This window comes from Myotis lucifugus, unplaced genomic scaffold, assembly GCF_000147115.1.
Source record: "Myotis lucifugus unplaced genomic scaffold, Myoluc2.0 scaffold_66, whole genome shotgun sequence".
Lineage (NCBI taxonomy): Eukaryota > Metazoa > Chordata > Mammalia > Chiroptera > Vespertilionidae > Myotis > Myotis lucifugus.
In genome coordinates, this window is record NW_005871114.1 from 2,333,396 (window position 1) to 2,354,013 (window position 20,618).

At 43.3% G+C, this 20,618-nt stretch overlaps 1 protein-coding gene across 1 annotated transcript in view; it reads left to right on the top strand.

Moving 5' to 3' along the window:
* The window catches only part of PIK3AP1 (phosphoinositide-3-kinase adaptor protein 1), a 97,320-nt gene that overhangs the window by 35,745 nt on the left and 40,957 nt on the right, over nucleotides 1–20,618 (top strand). The window contains exons 3-4 of the mRNA XM_023754831.1: nucleotides 16,260–16,396; nucleotides 18,673–18,817. Coding sequence (XP_023610599.1) covers nucleotides 16,260–16,396; nucleotides 18,673–18,817 — 282 coding nt within the window. The remainder of the gene's footprint in view (nucleotides 1–16,259; nucleotides 16,397–18,672; nucleotides 18,818–20,618) is intronic.

The window sequence follows — 20,618 nt, forward strand, 5'->3', positions numbered from 1 at the left end:
CCCCTCTCCCATTTTCTGTCTCAGGCATTTTCCCTAATACAATCTTTACATTTTAATCCCATTTTACTGTTTGCTTCTCAGAAAACCTGGACTACACAGTGCACCATGGCGAATTTTCAGGGCAGCTGAGTTCGGCCTGCTAGCATGAATTGGGACGTTATTTTCCTGTTTCCCTCCAGATTCCACACTAAAAGCCACACGGTGTGAAGCCTTGCTGTGGTCCTCCCTGTGTTGTACTTTCTCTCTTGTTAGTCACTTAGGTGGTTGGTCTCATCTCATCCATTGATCCATCCATTCATGCAAGAAGCATTTATTGACTTCTCACTGTGTCTTAGGCTCTGGGGATCCAAAGATGAATGTCAGGGAATCTGCCCTAAGGGAAATCACAGTCTTTGTGGAAGAACAATTTGATCAACAGATAAACAACAGTAATTGCTAATGACTCTTGAGTTTCTTCTCTGCCTGGTGCTCTTTTAAGTGTTTTATAAGAATCAACTTATTCTGTACTTACAACTATTGTATGAGGTAGGTGGTATTCTTCTCTCCATTTGCACCTGGAGATACTGAGGCACTGGTGGGTGGCAAATAGAAAGTGGCAGATGCGGGGTTTGAACGCAGGCAGAGCCCTTGAGCTTATTGCTATGCCACGCTGCCCCTTGCCTTGCTGCCTTGTTCTAAGAGAGTGTGACCGTGTCTGGGGAGTGCAGGCTTCTACTACAGCAATAACTCTGAGCCCAAAGCAGCTTGGTTCCCGCTTTAAAATCCTCATTGGCTGCCAAGTGAGAACAATCTTGCTGGGTTATCCGGTGGAGGCAGAACGCCAATTATGTTGTAGAGAATCACGACTCACTGCTCCTACGGGGAGGTGGCTGGATCTCAGCTGTTTCCTGTCTCCTTGGCTATCTGGAGCATCCCTGGGCTGCCTGATACTCACGTCCTGGGCCCATTTGATTGTGTAGCTCTGGACTATGGGAACAGAGGTGCACACCTGTCCCTTTCTACTTGGAGCATCATTTCGTAGAAACTCTCCATTTGGTAAATGAATAATAACAAAAATAGCAAATACTTAACGTTATCTAATACTTTTCAGTTTTCAAAGGGCTTCTGTGTGTTTGTCACTTACTCCCAACAAGCTTATTGCAGGCCAGACAGGTATAAATATTCTCATTTTGAGGAAGAGAAAACTGAAGCTTAGAAAAGTCATGATTACCCTGGTAAATAGAGTTGGGACTTGAGTGCAGGCCTTCTGTGGCCTCGCTGACTGCACTGTCCCAGAAGCCCTCAGTAGCTGCATTTCTGTTGCTAGGAAATATTCTACAAAGTCTTTAGAGCAGTGATGGCGAACCTATGACACGCATGTCAGAGGTGACACGCGAACTCATTTTTTTGGTTGATTTTTCTTTGTTAAATGGCATTTAAATATATGAAATAAATATCAAAAATATAAATCTTTGTTTTACTATGGTTGCAAATATCAAAAAATTTCTATATGTGACACGGTACCAGAGTTAAGTTAGGGTTTTTCAAAATGCTGACACGCCGAGCTCAAAAGGTTCGCCATCATTGCTTTAGAGCTTTGCCTTTAGTAGCTCAAGTTTTAATTACCGGGGACAATCAGCAGCCCAGGGTTAAAGAGTCTTTATTTTGGCCCATAATTGATTAAGTCAAATTTGGAGAGCCATCTTATTGTTTTGTATCTCTTTAAGACCATCACCCAGGTGGATCACGTCCCCACCCCAACTTGACCATAATGTGAAGCCAGGTACTCCTTTCAGGGTGAGGAGTGAGAGAAAGTTACCCTCTAGAAATGGAAAGTGAAACTGACCAGTCCAATTTCATAGTCTCAGCTGGTTAGAGTGCTAAGGGTCAGCAAAAATGAGGGCAAGAAAACACCCTCTCAGCCTTTCCTGGAAGTTTGAAGGTTGAGTGGTGGAGAGACAAAGAAAGGGAATTTTCTTCACAATTTCCTAAGCTCAGCTCTATTATCAAGAGTTGCCTTTGACCTCCCAGTTCTTGGTTGAGTGAAAAGGAACCACATTTTTGTGGCCTTCCACAAATGAAGCCCATTTGTCTGTCCTGACACTAGTAAACCCAGGCATTAGTGTCTGTTTAGATTGGAATTGATTCCTGGACCAGGAAACCAAAAAGAGGCTGTTTAAAGACTAGTTATTAATGGCCTCATCACAAGCCTGGGCCAGGCCCCTTGAACAAAATTTACATAGAGAGAGGAAGCACATTTATAAGTGTCGGAAAGAGATGAAGAAAGAGGAAGCCTTCACCGGGGCTGTGGTATCTACAGCTTTATTAGCAACACTGGGGTTTCCTGAACAACGAAACAGGGGCCTGCAGGCCCCCAGTCCTGAGAGTCCGAGTGGAGCACTTCCTCCCCAGGGGTGGCCTTCGGAATGCAGGTATGAACAGTGCTCCTTAAGGACCTTGGCAAACTTGGCCAATGAAGCTGTGCTTGGCTAGAGCAGTCCCAGAGATGCTGGGTCCAAGAGGTGGGTTTCTGTGGAACCCGTTTCCCATGGCGAGGCAGCAGAGTTTTCCGCAATCCTTCCTAGATTTATCCCAGAGACTGATTGAGGGAACTTCCGTCTGTGGCCAGGAAGCTGCACACCCAGGAGAATTATTTCTCCACTGGGGTCCTGAGATCAGCTTTTCCTTCGGTCTGGGAACTGGTTAGAAGATGGGAACTTTGAGTTCTAAATGTGGTTCTGTCATTAAACCAGCAGCTAATGACGTGGGGCTCATCACTTTCCGTCCTGACCCCCCAGTTTTCCCTGTAAAATGGAGGGGGGTCAGGTACATCTGTCACATGTACCTGGCGACAGTGAAAGGAGTAAATGAGAACAAGTTAAAAAGTTCTGAGACACTGGCTGGTGCCAGAACTCCCAGTAACCCTTGGCTTCTTGGATGAGATTGGAGTAAATTGGATCTAGTTATCGGAAATTTGCTGAAAGTTGAACTTGGGAGAGGGTTAGAGGGCTCCAGCCCCATCTGGGAGGGTGGGAGGTGTGCAGACAGATTTTTATTATTGGTGGACAACACAAGTTGGTTGTCATGGCAGTCTCAATGTGGGGCTATTTTTATTCAAGCTGAAGAGCAGGGTGGGTGAGTTGGGGAGGGGAAGGAAGAACCGTCATCCTTTGCTTTACAACAAAACAAAACTAACACTTTGACTAATTCATTTAGAGCAACTAGGTGGGGGTTGGATAAAGGTCTTAGAAGCCTGAGGTCTGCTCTCCTCCTTCCTGCCTTGCTCCCTTATCCTGAACTTTAAGTGTCTTGAGGGACAATCATGGGGATTACCTGGTGAATAAAAGAAGAATAACTCCTTGAGTACATGAGCTGGAAAAGACTGGGGAAGATTCCTGATCCAGAACCTTCTACCCAGCGCTGCAAACCCACCAATGTGTAGTGCAGCTGGGCAACCTCAGGTATCTGCAGCTGGCACCGAACATCTGGATGCCAAAGCAGGTTGGATGTGACAGGTGAGCCAGCCTATGTTGGGAAAGGAAGTCGGCATGGCCTTGTGGGAGGAGAAGATTCAGTCTTCTTCCTCCCTTCTATTCCTCTCTTCTTGTTTCCAGGGAGACAGAGTGGCCACCATGAGTTTATCTAAAGCCTGAATTGGATATGTGTCTACAGGACTCTGCCTTACCTTTCTGGCAAATGATGGTGATGATGATAATGAAGGTGACAAGGACAATTATTCATGTCACTTTAATGAACTCACTCTAATGCCACTAAATAATCGTCACCTCCTCTGTCCCCTGGCTTTAGTGCCTGTAAGAATGTGGAGGGAAGGGTTCTGGTATTCTACTGACCCTCAATTTTATTCTGATTGATAACTGTATGTGCATTTGGGGGTTACTTGTGGGTTGGGTATACTTTTCACTGTGTTGGAATCTTTTTGAATGAAAGGGGTTGGTTGGACGGGAAATTCAATACCCATTAACCAAGGTGGGTAAACAAGGGTGAAGAAAGACCCAGGGTGATGACTAAAATGAAAATGAAAAAGCAGTCTTGATATTTGTCAGGAAGCTGGGGGGAGAAGGGGGATATTGAAACTCAAGATCTGAGTCCCACCATTGCCAGCCTCTCACCTCCCCGCTCAGACCCACATGCCTTGACAGTGGAGCAAAAGCTCCTTCATTTGGCTCCTTCATTTGGAGTTTGGGGACAAGGCCAGGTCTGAGGTCTCCCTCGTGCTTTCTAAGGACACAACAATAGCCATGACATTGATTTTCTTAGCTACTAGCTGGTGCAAACAAGATAGGTAGTAGGAGAAATGCTTGATATACTTAAGAATCATTATTCTAAGCACTTTGTGAACCATGCTTGTGGTACACTTTCAGACATCAGGTTAATTATAGCATCTTATTTGCTCCTGAAAGCAGATAGAGCAAGATGTTGGCTTGGTAACAGCAGCTTGCTCAGAGTGTGATGGGCGGTCAGCCTCTCGCCTTCTCAATTCTGACCCAGATTTACAAAAGAGCTGATATATCCTGTTTGTGTGTCTGGAATTATAGCAAAAACAAGCAAATAAAATTCTTATGCCTTTAAAAAATAAAATATATATATATGTGTGTGTGTGTGTATATATATATATTTAAATATGTTTTTTATTGATTTTAGAGAAAGAGGAAGGGAGAAGGAGAGAGAGAAAAAAAACATCGATATGAGAGAGAAACATTGAGCAGTTACCTCCCATATACCCCTACCTGGGATCAAACCTGAAACCTGGGTATGTGCCCTGATTTGGGATCGAATCATCAACCTTTCAGTGCATAGGTTGACTGACACTGAACCACCTGAGCCACACTGGCCAGCGCTAACTATCTATATTTTTAATCCTTGTCCGAGGATATGTTTTCATTGATTTTAGAGGAAAAGGAAGGGGGAGAGAGAGAGTAACATTGATATGAGAGAGAAATGTCGATTGGTTGCCTCTCATACGTGCCCCGACCGGGAACCAAACCCACAACCTAGATATGTGCCCTGACTGGGAATTGAACTGCAACCGTTTGGGGTATGGGACGGTGCTCTAACCAACGGAGCCATCTAGCCAGGGTCTATCTATATTTTATAGAATTTCTTTTTCTCATGAATACTCTTTGACATACAGTCCAACTCCTTGCCTGACACTGAGGCTCCCCTACCTTTCTCATCCCTCACCCCAATCTAGAAGCTGCCCCCACTTTGCTTTCTGTAGCCCAAGCATATCATTTGCTCTCATGCCTCTGTGCCCTTAATCATACCTTTATCTCTGCGAGCAAAGTCTTTCTGACCCCACTTCAGCATTCTCTGTGCCTTTCAAGATTCAACTTGTCAACTCTTTGGGGATGTCCTTCCTTCTTTGATTTTTCTGGTGGCCATAAACTGCGTTTTATAAATCCCTGCTTATTTCCCATAATGTTTTATTTTAAAGTTATTCCTGTTCTTATTTGTTTCTGGAAGTTGGAAATAATCTATTTCTCTCTTTTTTGGTCCCTCAAAATGAGTGAGGACAGAAATTTTCTCACCCTAACATTTCTTAGGGGAGAGGCCTAGGCAAGGCTTTGAACATTTGTTATTCATTGATAGGCAATACATATTTGTTGAAGGAATAAAGAAATGAATTACGAGTTATTTTATTATTTTAAATAGAAAATATACCTTTTTCACAGAAGGGTAACCTCAGTACCCAAAAGCTATTTGACCTAATTGAAGTAAGTTAACTTCTCTTCTTTATCCTTCAGGAAGTCTTTCTCAATTTCACGAAACTTCTATCCCAGCACTTTTCTAAACACTTAGAAACAAAACTCATTTCATAAACAGTGATATTTACGGTCTCATCACACAGGTTAGTACTTGCGAGGAGGGCATCACACAGTTCTCAGTTTCTGTAAGTGGAGCGTCGTCTTCCCAGTTCAGCTGTAAGCTCCGTAAGGCCCAGGCTATAGAGAACACGCTTCTGGGATCCCCCATGGGACCCATGTCATTCACGTTCAGTAGACACTTGCTAGGTGATGAGGAGGCTCAGGTTTCAGCACATTTTATGTTGGGCTTTGAGAGAGTTGTTTTATGACTTCATCCTTGTGGCTTGGTTAGAAGGATGAGACTTATAATAGATGAGAAATTTTATTCTGAGTGGAACAGCCTTCAGAGGTTTCTCAGACTTCAGGCACCTCTCTATATTCCTGCCCCATCTGTGCAATATTAAATTTGGGTCCCGGACCCAGGATGCAAGTGAAGAGGGAACATGGCCCCTTTCATTTGTGGACCCCACTACCTAGGCTGCTTGTCAATTCATTTCTGCCTTCTTCCAAGAAATCTTGAATTTTCTCCACTTTCTCTTGTATCAGCCACACTAGAAATTCTGGACACAAATTGATGATCTCCTACTTAATTTCAGCCCAGAGACACACATTTCCCTGTCTGGCCCCAATGACCATTTCTTTTTTATTCCATTTTTGGCTAGATGGGTGAAAAATTCTTAATTCTCAGCTGAAATGTAATCTCCTTAATTTTCTTCTCTGTTCACTTTCTTTTTCCTTGGCATCCAAAACTCAGAGAAAATAAATCAACATGTTTATGCTACAGGCTGTCTTCCCCTTTTTCCACCTTCACTTTACCTTATTTTAAAAATCACTAATAAACTTGGCTTATCAAAATGGAGCAGTATAGTATAATCCAGCTTTTCTCAAACTTCAGTCATATGAGAATCATCAACATGGTTTTCAGTTTATTTGTAACAGCTTTATTGAAATATTTATGTGCCATGCAATTCACCTATTTATTTATTTATTTATTTATTTATTTTGAAATATGTTTTTTATTGATTTTTAGAGAGGAAAGGAGAGGGATAGAAGCATTGATGTGAGAGAAACATCATCCATCAGCTGCCTCCTTCAGGTCCTGTACTGGGGATTGAGCCCACAACCTGGGCATATGCCCTGACTGGGAATTGATCCAGTGACCTCTTGGTTCCTGGGTCGATGCTCAATCACTGAGCCACACTGTCTGGGCCAATACACGCATTTAAAGTAGTCAATGAATTAAGGGGGTATATTACATTATCAATTTTTAAAAATTGTGGCAAAATATATATAACATAATATTTGCCATTCTAACCAATTTCAAGTCTACAACTCAGTGGCATTAATTATATTCACAATGCTGTGCAACCATCACCACTAACTATTTCTAGAACTTTTCCATTGTACTATTTACAATATTTTCCTTGTCAATTTATATTAAAAGGAAACTTTGTCACTATAAATGAACAACCAGTCTCTTGATATAAAAAGGTAACTAAAAATATAAAACAATGAAAAGTAATGTATTCAGTTCTACTAGATAATCATGCCTACAGAAGCATAGGCTTATGGCCTATTCTCTCTGTGTTGCAAAGAGGATATGCATGTTAAAGAGGAATTAAAGGCCCCCTCTTGCCCAATGGAGCTTTTGTTCTTGATATAAGTGGGATTAAAAGAAGTGAACGGGACCACCTTCTCACACTGCTTTCTCAGTATCCTTGAATGTTTGCTGTACACTTTAGAATCGTGTCTCGTACCACCAGGGTGCGTGGCTCACACTGTGGAAAATGCTGTCAGAGTGCGTGAGAGCATGGATTTGGGGGTGAAATTTCCATACAGCCTGTATGTATGACTTCGACAACTGACTTAAATTTCTGTGCCATAGATTTCTCATCTGTAAAATGGACAGAATGAGCAGTTCCTTAGTTGCGATAAAATAGAATCATATATGTTAAGGATTTTGTATGGGATATAGTAAATGCTCAACAAATGGCCACTGTGGTCACTTTATTTTTATTTATTTATTATATATATTTTTATTATTAGTTAAAGTATTACAAATGTGTCCTCATCCCCCCATTAACCCCCAACCTCCCCCCCCCCCCCACACACTCATGCTCCCATCCCCTGTTGTCCATGTCCATTGGTTTGGCTTATATACATGTATACAAGTCCTTCGGTTGATCTCTTCCCCTTACCCCCGCCCTCCCCTACTTTCCTTCTGGGGATTGATAGCCTGATCGCTGTTTCTCAGTCTTTGGATCTGTCCCTTCTCATCAGTCTATGTTGTTCTCTATAATCCACAAATGAGTGAGATCATGTGGTATTTATCTTTCTCTGACTGGCTTATTTCACTTAGCATAATGCTCTCCAGTTCCATCCATGCTGTTGCAAAAGGCAAGAGTTCCTTTTTTTTTTTTTTTTTTACTGTGGCATAGTATTCCATTGTGTAGATGTACACTGTGGTCACTTTAAAGAACAATCTTTATTTATACTTTTCCCAAAGCTTAGCATTACCTTAGAAGGGAAGTTAGCTGTGTACTCTGAAAACACCTCTCCAAAATCAGCACATGCCATTCTCTTGTTCTCCTTACCCTATCCTCCCAGCTGAGTGTCAGACAGCATGCAGGACAGACGCAGTAAACACCGGCACGATGGTCTGAAAAGTTAATTGGAAAGTAAAAGAGCGCAGCCTTGGGTCAGAGGCCCCTCGAGCACACAGGACCCTCGCTGGACCAGTTGGCTTTTGGTGCCTCTTGACTTGAACCCCGTTGTTGAAATGTGCCTGTCGGCCCCAGTGGTGCGTCACGGTATCCTAACTAGGGCGGCGTTGCTCAGAGCAAGACAGCCCCACCAGGCATTGGTAAGGGGAAACCCACATCAAGTCTCCTGAGCTGCAGTCACAACCCAGACCAGGAATAGTAAGTGACGCTGCTTCCTGCCCTAGACCACATCAACCAAGGAGGCAGTGCAGACACCTGGGGGCAAGCGCCTGCCCTGCCCCTTGCTTGCTTGCTGCGTTACTTAGTCAGGTTACTTCAATCCTTCAGGCACAGTGTTCCCATCTGTAAAATGGGAATGGGATAGTGATATCTATCTCACAGGATCATTGTGAAGATTAAGACTATTAAGTAGTCATCACACTATTCAGTAAATAGTAACTTTTATTGTTAACATTATTAGTAATAACAGGGTGTCTGTCACCAGTCCTCTTACCTAATATGCTGCTTCATGTGGCTGGCTGTGAATCCAAGTGCATACATATACTCGTTTTATTTAAAATTCATAGTTGTTTGTTTTTTTTTAGATCCAAATACTATATAGACTCCCTTGTGGCGGGGAAAAATTGTGAACCTTTAGTTGTTGACAGATTATTATGATGCCACTTAATATGTATAAACATATTCAACTTCTTATGCTTACTGTTATTTCCCAGTTTTGAAAGCAAAACACATGAACAACATACAAATAGATTTATAAATTAAAAGGCAAGCTGACTATATTCGTGTCATAGACGATGCTGGTTATTGGAGCAGCATCATGAACGGGGCATGAGGCTGTGGTGCTCGCAGATTCTGCTGGGTGGGGGGTTGTATTTTGGGCTCTCCCCCCACATTTCTCCATGTGTAGTAGGGTGCCGGAAACCTTGTATTCACTTGTCACAAGTGCCTCATCTACATATCATCTTGCCCTTCCTCTTCTTTCCTCATTAGTCCCTGACATTCAGTGGAGCATGACCTTAGCTGCAAAATGATTGCAGACACGTACATGGGCCCCACAGCCCTGTGGCAGGACCCAGTTATAACATGACCATCCAGATAACCTGGAATATCTTTGCATTTGCATCCCACATTAAAGGCATTATTATCGAAGTGAAAAGCCCGAGCGGAGATTCTCACAGGGACTATATCTGAGGACTTTTTGCTAGTTTGAGAAATATTAATTCACATCCTGCCCAATCTCCAAAGCATTTGAAGCACGCTTCAATATTAAACACAGTATGAAGACAAAGAGAACTAGGCAAGACCAAAGACCTTGGTCTTGAGAACATAGTGGCAGTTAACGACCAAAATTGTCACTTGGCAGCAAGGGCAAAAGGTGAAACACACCATCATGTTAGCTTGTTCTTACTGTCGTCTAAGAGAAAGCAGGCAGGTTCTCCGAAGAATAAACTTTTCCTGCCACTGGATTCTAAGAGTGTTTGCCACTTGGGTCCTTTATAGATTAGACTTTGGGGAGCTGAATGCACAAAGAGAGTATTTTTCTATAATATCTCCACAGTATCTCTAGATCTCATTAAAGCCAAGGTACATTGCTAAATTTTAAAGCAGCGAGGATACTATTGGTATCTTAATAATATTTGGTATTGGGGAGGATCCTTGGGGTTTTCGGAGTGTTTTCACTCAAACATGTAATTTTTGAGTTTCAGGACAGCAAAGGTGGTATTGTCTTCAAGGTGGTGAGGGGTCGAGGCGGGGTCTACATGTTTAAAAAAAAGTTTGGGGCCATCTCACTCTGCCAGGTGGGTTTCAGTAGTGCTTATGTCTGGGTTGGCATTTCCTTCAGAGGAAACTTTGAATCTGCTGTACCCTGGCCCAGTCTGAAGTGCGCCATGGAAGAGGCCAACTTGGCTGGGAGGAAGGAAGTGATGGGCTTGTCAGTCAGCACCGCCAGAGTCACCCAGGGGAGTGAGTGGCCTCCTGCCTGGATTCCCTAAATGAATCAGCTGCTGATAGCTGTCTAAGGGGACTTAAAGAATAGCCCTGTTTCAAGGAATTGTTTCCACGGCCCATCTGATCTGGGGAATAGCTGCCGAGTGCTGCACTGTTAGGATCAATCTCATTTGTGCCAAGTGATGAAATAATTAGCCAACACTCAGTTGCCACTTTCCTTCTTACCCTCTGCTCCATTACCAAGGTTCTTCTCACCGTAGAAAATATGAAAATACATGAAAGGTTGGAAGGAAGGAAGAAAAGAGGAAGGGAGGGAAGGACTATGCACAACCCAACCACGCATTTTCTTCTGACCTTTTAAAATGCAGTTTTCTTTCTATAATTAATATCCAACACTCTAAGATGTATGATTCTATATCCTGCCTTTTTTGCTTCCCATAATGTGGTAAACCTTTACCTAAAAGTCTATGAAAATGATATTTTTTTTCATCAGTTAGGTTACTTTCTGATTTTCACTGATGGAAAGAATGATTTAGCAGAGGTCTTGGCTCATTATCTTTGTCTACATTTTGAACACTTATTTTCCTCCTCAAGAGAGATTTTTAGAAGTAGAATTATGTGGCCCAAGGTGTGAACATTTAAAAGACTTTCCCTTTCTCGGTATATGGACACATGGCTTTCCAGAAAGATCGTAGCAGTTTATACTTTTGTCAGCATCAAATGAGAGTATCTATCCTACCTCACCTTCAAACATCTCCTTATTTGAAAAGGTAAAATAGCAATATGTTAATTGTATTTATTTGTAACTCCATGGTGATTAGTGATAATGAATGAGTGTGTGTGTGTGTGTGTGTGTGTGTGTGTGTGTAGAGAGAGAGAGAGAGAGAGAGAGAGAGAGGTAATTTGTATTTCTTTCTTTGTGAATTATCTACTTATTGGGCTTTGGGTGTTTATAAACGGATTTCTATGACCATTTAATATATATAAGGAGATTAGTTCCTTGGCATATTTATTTCAAAGTTTAACCAGTTTGTGATTTGCCCTGGGATTTTTTTGGTAACAGCTTTATTGAGATCTAATTTACATAACACAATTTACCCATTTAAAGTGTACCATTCAATGATTTTTCAAAATGTATATTTATTGTTGAAAATATTACAGCTGTGTCCCCCTTTTCCCTCCATTGACCCTCTTTATCTCACTCCCGCAATCCCCAGGCCTTCACTGCACTATTGTCTGTGTCCATGGGTCATGCATATATGCATATGTTCTTAGGTTAATCTCTTCCCGCCAATAATTTTTTTTTGTATAGTCACAGGCTTGTGCAACTATTGCCACAACTCATTCTAGAGTATTTTCATCACCTCAAAAAGAAACCCCATATCCTTTAGCTATCATTTCCTGACCTTGCCCCACCCAATCCCAGCTCCCCAGCCCTCAGCAGCCACTAATCTACTTTCTGTCTCTATAGATTTGCCTATTCTAGACATATCATATATTGGAATCATATGATATGTGTGGGGTTTTTTGTGGCTGGCTTATTTCACTTAGCATAGTGTTTACGAGGTTCATCTATATTGTAGCATGTATTGATATTTTATTCCTTTTTATGTCTGAATGATATAATTCATCAGTTGATGGACACTTCGGTTTTCCCCCACTTTTGGCTATTATGACTAATGCTTTTATAAACATATGATTGAGTTTTTATGTTTTTACATTTTTGTTTATTGAAGTTTTAAATTTATGTCATCAACTCTATGGTTTGTTTGGATTGTATTTCTTCATGTGTTTAAGATGAACAGATCTTTCCCTAAATCAATGATAAAGCTTTCAACCACATTTTCATCATTTTAAGTTTTAAAATTTGTTTTACTTTATTTTAATTTCAATCTCTAATTCATTTAAATTTAATTTTGGAAATTATGAGAATTAGGAAGACTCTAAATAACCCCTCTGCCCCTCCACACCCATCCCAAATAGCTAAATTTCTCTAGCACCATCTCCTGAGCCATTTTTCTCATCAACTATTTTCTTTATTCTAAACTGATTTTTAATGCTTTCTTTATCACATACTATGTTTTCATGAGAACAAAGCTTGGTTTGTGGGCTATTATGTTTAATTGCTCTATTTAATTTTTTATAACTTTAATATAAAATAAAAGTATCCTTGATTTTTTAAAAAACTTTAGTAGGATACATATTATATATATATTAGGGACCCAGTGCACGAATTCGTGCACCTTGAAAGGGACTCTGGGCCACAAGGCTGCTATGGGAACAGGGGGTTCTCAGCCCATCCTCTGGGCCCCTACCCGGCCCCTCCCACCATGGCCCCCGGTCCCCTGTCTGCCAGCAGCCTCACTCCTGCCACTCCTGCTCCCATGCACTGACGGTGCCAGCCCCACTCACACCTGCGGAGGGCACGGAGCAGTTGGGGCGAGCGCCGGTGCGGGTGTGAGCAGTGGCTCCAGCGCAGCTACAGGTGCAAGCGGGGCTGGCACCAGCAGTGGATGTGAGCAGCGGCTCTTGTGCCGCTGTGGGTGCAAGCGGGGCCATTGCCGGAAGCGGGTGCGATCGGCTGCCAGCCCTGATCGCCCCTCAGGAGCCGGGGAGGTGGAGAAGCCCTGAGGGGCAATCGGGGCTGGTAGCTGCCGCTCACCCTTGTTGATGGTGCTAAGCTATCTGGGCTGGCTCCAGGTGCTGGCAGCAGGTGTGAACGGTGGCTCCAGTGCTGGCAGCAGGTACGATCAGGGCCAGTGCCAGCAGCAGGTGCAAGCGCCCGGCAGGACTGTGCGGGAGCAAAGAATTTTCAGTAACCACCGGAGGCTCGCCCAATGACAGCGACCGGTGCCCTGCCTTGGGTCTGGCACTCCTGCTTACCTGCTCCACCATCCCGCCACAGTGGACACCTGCCATGTTCTACACTCTGCCTCCTGCTGCTGACACCAGCCATGTTCCATGCGTGCCCCCTGGTGGTCAGCGCACATCATAGCGACCAGTTGTTCGGTTGTTCCACTGTTACGTCTATTTGCCTATTAGGGTTTTATATATATGGATAATTTTCTTTAAAAAAAAATACATTTTATTGATTTTTTACAGAGAGGAAGGGAGAGGGATAGAGAGTTAGAAACATCGATGAGAGAGAAACATCGATCAGCTGCCTCCTGCACGCGCCCTACTGGGGATGTGCCCACAGCCAAGGTACATGCCCTTGACCGGAATCAAACCTGGGACCCTTGAGTCCGCAGGCTGACGCTCTATCCACTGAGCCAAACCGGTTAGGGCTGGATAATTTTCTTAGATAGGAAAATGAATATTATAAAGGAGAACATCATTGCAACAACAATTTAAAAAACAATGCAAGAAATGGTGTATGGCCTTATTTGAAAACCAATGAAGTTTTTTTCCCATGATTATTGATTTAGTCAGGTTTTCTACGTATTTTGAGACTATTTATATTTTTCTATAAAAATTGTATTTAAATTTGTAAAATTCTGAGCATAGAGTTATCACATCAATGTGTTTCTAAAAATTCTTCATATCTGCTATTATCTTTTTCTCATTAGGCTTATTTATATTTTCTTTATTCTTTTGTTAACTGTAATTACCAGAGCTTTGACTCTTTGGCTAGACAAATGGGTCAGCAATTTAGAAGAAATAAAGAGGTTTTTCTTTTTTGAAGCAATGGTAGATTGGTCTATCCCAAGGAGATTATGCCTGTATAATAAATTAGAATAGGTAATTGGCAAGAGAGTGTCTAAACAATTCTGGACTAATAAGTAGTTCTGGGTAGTGTTTTGCAGTTTTAAGTAACTGATTGAATGTTTTAAGTCAGTAGGGTTATTTTCTCTTCCAGGAAGAACCTCAGAAATGAAAAATCGGGATGCTCAGTCATCTAATAATAAAAAATTGAAGCTTGATATGATAGCATGTAATTATTAAGAAGAGTAATATTCATTATCCCTGATCTTTTGGTCTCTCTCATTCATAGGCTCCATGGTCAATGGGAGTTGCTTGGGTGGTGTGTGCAGCTCTGTCCATGGAGATGGGCCCTAGATGTTTTAAAAATAGCTGATCAAGGAGAGAAGGGTGTGGGAAAGGGCAGATCCAGCAGAGAAAATGGTAGCCTTCAGTTTATTTGGCTGAGAGAGCAGGGAGGTGGAGATGACTGGAGAGGGATATTAGCACTGAGCGAGGGGAGTCAGTAGGAATGGAAAGGAAAGGAGAGATATAGGAGTATGATAGCTCTGATGCCTAGTGAAAAACAATATTACCCGCCTTGGAACTCCCAGCGTCCTTTGCCCCATCTCTTAGCACTATATTCTGCCTGGTTTTCTGTTGCACAAATAAGATCAGAGATCTGGACTTACTCAGCCAGGCCTTCTGGAATAATGCATCTTGGGAGAAAATATGGAGAGGGAGGAGCAGTAGGATTGTGTGCCTCAATGCCCATCACACTCTGGGAGAGTGAGTAGACACCTGTCAACACAGATATCAGGCTCTAGCCCCTCCCCTGGCCTGAGCAGGTCTTGTGGGTCCTTGCCTAGGACCTTGTCCCTAGCTCTGCTCCCCCACCTCAGCCTTCAAGATTGTGGGAGCACAGCTTCTCTGCTGGCATGAACTGGGATCTAGCGTGCAAGCCTGTGGTTATAGCTTTCTGTGGGGACATGTCCACCAGTCACCTCAGCTTTCTGCCAGCACTGATCACCACAAGCTCTGCAGGAGGCCAACTCCTTCCCTGGGAGGCCCTCCTGTAGGGATCAGCCAAGCTAACCCTGACCTCTCACCCAGCCACCCTTTTAGATTGTGGGCTCTATGAAGGCAGGATTGATGTCTGGTCCATCCTTGTGTCCCCTCAGTGCCTATCATACTTGGCTGGCTCTGTAAGTGGTTTTGGAATGCAGACAGCAAGCCCAAGAAAAGGACGGTGAACCTTCCCTCTCCTCTTAACCATTTTTTACCATTTGTCTCTGAGAATCTGATTAAATCTCAGAACTGTCTCCAGAAAACTACAGGCAAACATACACACATGCACACACAGAACCTTGCACACAAGCATCCTATCAATGGATGGACCCTGGCTTACAGTCCCTGCCTTGGAGTTCTGGCAGATTCCATTCACACCATCTCAACACCATCTTTGTGTGTGCCATCACCCACACATCTGCACAACCCTGCTCACCTGCTCTGAATCTGTGCATGCTCTAGTAGAGGTGTTAGCTGTGGTACTGATCTGAAACCTGGTTACACTGTTCTAAAATTTGTTAAAAATGATTGCTTTTCACTGTGGCTCTGGAGAGGGTACATTGGCTAGTCATGAGGATCAAGCCTACAACCTGGGCATATGCCCTGACCAGGAATTGAACTGTGACCACTGAGCTGTGCTGGCCGAGCATGGACAGTCCATTCTCGACCCAACCTGAGAAGGAACCTCCTTTCCTCATGCCCACCAAAGGCAGCCCTGCAATAAGTCCCGAGGTAAAGCTTCTGGAAACCTATTGGTTGAGCCTGGACTTGCCAGCCTCAGACAGTAGTCTGCCTCAGACTTTCTTCTCCACCTCAGCCCCTCGCTGTCACTCTTCCCTGTGGCCTATGTGGTGGTTGACTTTTCATAATTAGGTTCTCTTTCATGAGTTCCTGAGTCACTCCCTTCAGCTTGTATTTGTTTAACATTCAGAACCATTTCCTATTTGGTAATGTTTGGGGCTTTCATGGTGTGGAACCTGCCCATCAGTTCTCCTTCCTTCTCTCCCATTCACCATTGTTCTCTGTTCTGTAGATTCTGGCTGTGACTCAGTCACCGACACTGAAACTGAGGACGAGAAGGTCCTGCCCTACTCGAAGCAGCAGAGCCTGCCGCTGGAAACTTCACCTGGGAACCTGATGGTGGTGCAGCCAGACCGCATTCGCTGTGGGGTAGGCACTTCTGGGGCGGGGGGACTGATGTCAGAACATGGGCTTTCAGGCTTTTCAATGGATGCATTTGTTGGAGTAAAGGGAGTCGGGTTCACCTGTTGCACCTTAGTGTAATCCCAGCCTTCCTGTGGGGTTCCCTGTATAGTAGCTGCCCTGGGAACCGCAGTACCTGGGCCTTGGGCACAACTCACTCTTTGAAGTGAAAGAGAGACAAGTCCAGGAATGTATGTGCCATCAATCTCAGACTTTTAGTTCATGGATCCAAAACTTAGAACAGGTGGGAGACCAGCAGACATGAGCACTACAGGACACTTGTGCCACCCGCGGAGTGTAGTTCTGGGAGGAAGGGATGAGAGGCATTTGAGAGCTGCCTTCTTCACTTACTGGCCACTGGCATGGCCCAAGTGAGTGCCATGGAGCTTGATGGCTTAAATGTGCTGGCAAATGTTGCTTGCTGAAGGGATAAGATTGATGCCTAAGCATAATGTATCATTTTCAGGGATGGGACATAAGTTAACAGGTGACTTGTGAGGGCCACTGTCATTTGAAGTCTACTGTAGTATTGATAGTTTCTCATGGTGTTTCCTTTCCTGATCAACAACGTGTTATATTAGTTCAGAGCAGCAAAATGCTTCCTGTGGATAAGTGTGCTAAATTGCCCCTGTGAGCTCCTTGAGACGAGGGCGGGAGAGCTGTGGCAATGGGAAGGACCAGCTTCTTTGGCCGTGTGAGTGGTTTTCCATGCTGCCTGAGGCCACAAGGCAAGGACTTTCTACATGAGGGTTGCACACCGCTGCTTGGGCTGGATGGAACCCAAACATGTTTGTTTTGGACTGCTGAGTGTTTTAAAAATTAGGCGTGAAAATCTGTGTTTCCAGCTTTCTTGGAATCAGAATCTGGTGACAACAGGCCTGAGATGACTGGCAGGGCCAAGCAGCCATTTAAATGGAGCACGCTTCTCCCAGTTCGCTCCGCACTCCTTCCTGCTACTCATCCTGTAATCAGGATGGTGGGTGCCATCAGTGCCGGGTTTGGGACTAAAGAACGATGCCCTTCGCATGCCTCCCTGATTCTCCAGGCTTTTGTTCCTTCTCCCATCTAGGCTCTTCCTAACCCAGGATGCGTGCTCCTTGTTGCCTACTCTAGATCTCTGGGTCCTGAGGCAGCTGGGCTGGGGTTGGGTCCTGACTGTCAATAGAACAGAGACAGTCATTCTGTCTGGCTCCCCACACTCCCTGGGAGGAGGAGCTGGCTGGGCCTGCAGCAGGAGTCAGATTAACCACAACACATTCACACTCAGCCTCAGCAGCCCCCAGGAGCCAGGACCACGCCCCTTCCTCATCTGTTGTGAAATCACAGCCTTTGTCATGAGGGGTACTGTGAGGACTTTATAGCAGAATCTTAGGATAAACATTTGGGGATTCACTTTGGCCAGAAATATCTCCTTTGCACGTTTATTTTTGGGGGGTAGGAGGGGGAGGGGCTATTCTTACCAGTTCAATGTCTTGGAGGATCATTCCCCAGCCCAGTGAAACAAGATAATTCTATTTGGCAGGCTCAGCAAGAGATCTTAAAACAAAGCAAAATAGCTATTCAATTTGCTCAGTGCCTTTGGAGAATTAATCCCCCAGTAAGTTATTTTTGTCTTTCCATGAACAGCATTCAGTTGCAGAACAAAAGAGCTTCTCTAGGCAGGTGCCTCTCCCACTATAAGGTGCATGCGTACCCCGAGGTCTTGGTAAAATCAGACTCTGGTTCAGTGGGTCCAGGTAGGGCCTGGGCATCTACATTTCTAACAAGCTTCCAGGGGAATCAGGTCTTCTGGTCCCTTGACCTCACTTTGGGTAGCAAGACTAGTCTAGAATAGTGCTTCCCCAACTGTCTGTGGTGAGGAACTTTTAGAAATTTTATTTTTTAAATTTCCAATTCTGCCATGGACCGATGCTTTTATCAAATACAATATAAAAGAGAAGCTATAAAAATGAAATCATAAGGCATATAAAATATAACACTTGGGTTTTTAAATTATTTCTATTAGGTTCAACATACAAAGGATTACTCCATCAAATTGTTATAAAGGTTTATAAATGTTTACTCTTGGGTTTGGGAACTTGTATCATTGGGACCTGAAGCAAACAGTGGACCGCAGACCCACCCTGTTCTAGAACAGCCTCCCTAGAGAAGGCTGGGGCTCAGGGAGCAGGAGACCCGCTGGCTGGGCACCCTAGTAGGGGACCCAGGAGGGAAAGGCGGTGATGACTGGTGTCCCGTTTCAGGCAGAAACCACTATCTACGTCATTGTGAGATGTAAGCTGGACGAGAGAGTGACGACCGAAGCCGAATTTTCTCCAGAGGATTCTCCCTCCATTAGGGTGGAAGGCAAGCTGGAGAATGAGTACACCGTGTCCGTGAAGGCTCCCGGTAAGTCGCCCCAGGTACCTCCAGAGATTAGGCATCATGCCAGGGAAGAGGCCCCCTCTTGTTTCTTTTACTTGTCTGTCTGTTCAGCAGCTGAGCAAAGTGTCAGCCAAGGTTTGGATTTGGTTGTCATGTTCTGCTTAAAGGAAAAGGAATGGCAGAAACATCTATGTGTGATGCGGGGGGGGGGGGGGGGAGAGGGGGAGGGACCCACAATGGCTATATTAAAATTTTTATCATTAGAAAGTTAACATATTAAACTTCCTGGAAATTAGAGAAAAGTCGGAAAAAAAAGTCATCAGACAACCATTCAGGCTTTTGGGCCTTTTTCACAATTTTTAAAAACATAGTTGTTTCAGTAGTATCTCTTACCTGATATTCTGTTCTTTTTATGTAATCTTAGATTTATTCTCTCCCCATGCTATTACATGGACTTTGTAACTTTCCATTTTATTTTATTTATTTTTTATATTTTTATTGATTTCAGAGAGGAAGGGAGAGGGAGAGAAAGATAGAAACATCAATGATGAGAGAGAATTATTGATCTGCTGCCTCCTGCATGCCCCCTACTGGGGATCAAGCCGGCAACCCAGGCATGTGCCCTTGACTGGAATCGAACCCGAGACCCTTCAGTCTGCGAGCCCATGCTCTATCCACTGAACAAAACCAGCTAGGGGATAACTTTCCATTTTATAACACATTTATTTTCTGTTACAAAAATAATGTGTGTTCAATACAGAAGACATGAAGAATAAAGTAACCATAAAGGAAAGTATGTAGAAAATTACCCATATGCCCACCCCAAAGGAAATCACTGGTTTCTGTATTTTTCCACATCTATGTACATGGCTTCATACTGTCTCGTAGCCCACTTCCATTATCCACATTAATAAATATTCTTTTACAACATGATGCTTACTGGTTGCAAGGTAAGCCATTGTTTAGATGCACCATAATTTATAAAGCCAGTTCCTTGTGTTGGACTTATATCTTATAACCATACTTTTTTTTAAAAAATATTTTTATTATTGATTTCAGAGAAGAAGGGAGAGGGAGAGAGAGAAAGAAGCATCAGTGATGAGAGAGAATCATTGATCAGCTGTCTCCTGAACGCCACCCAGTGGGGATCAAGCCCGCAACTCTGGCATGTGCCCTGACCAGGAATTGAACCGTGACCTCCGGGTTCATAGGTTGATGCTCAACCACTGAGCCTCGCCAGCTGAGCTAACCATAATTTTTAAAGCTGCATGACACTCAGTTGAAAATAACTCTTATCTTTTAATTTTTCATTTCCTCATTGTTGCATATTTATATAATTTCCGATTTCTTATTGTATTTTTATTGTTTTAAATTATGATAAGTACTGAGCATCCTTAGCTAGCAGATGTTTTTTTCCTTTTGTATTTAGGATTATTTCCTCCAGATGGAATCTCTGAAATAATGGGTATTTTTAAGGATCCTGGAAAATAATGCTTTCTGAAATATTGCTACTGTTGAGTTTATTTTGCTATACCATCACCATCATCATTAAATACTTTTGCTAATTTGATATGTTTTTTAAAGTAGCCCATTGTTTTAATTTGCATTTCTTTGATTACTAGTGAGGTTGAATTTTTTCCATGTTCTCTACTTGTCGCATTTCCTCTTTTATGACTTGAATCTTTGTGGTTGGGGTATTTTTACTTTTTTCTTTTCCCCTCAAAACCCCTTCCTGTGGTGCAGAAGAGAGCACGCAGAGAGAGCTCATATAATGACAGCAGCGCAGTGAATCAGTTCTACTGGCCAGATGTGACCAAAGTGTGGA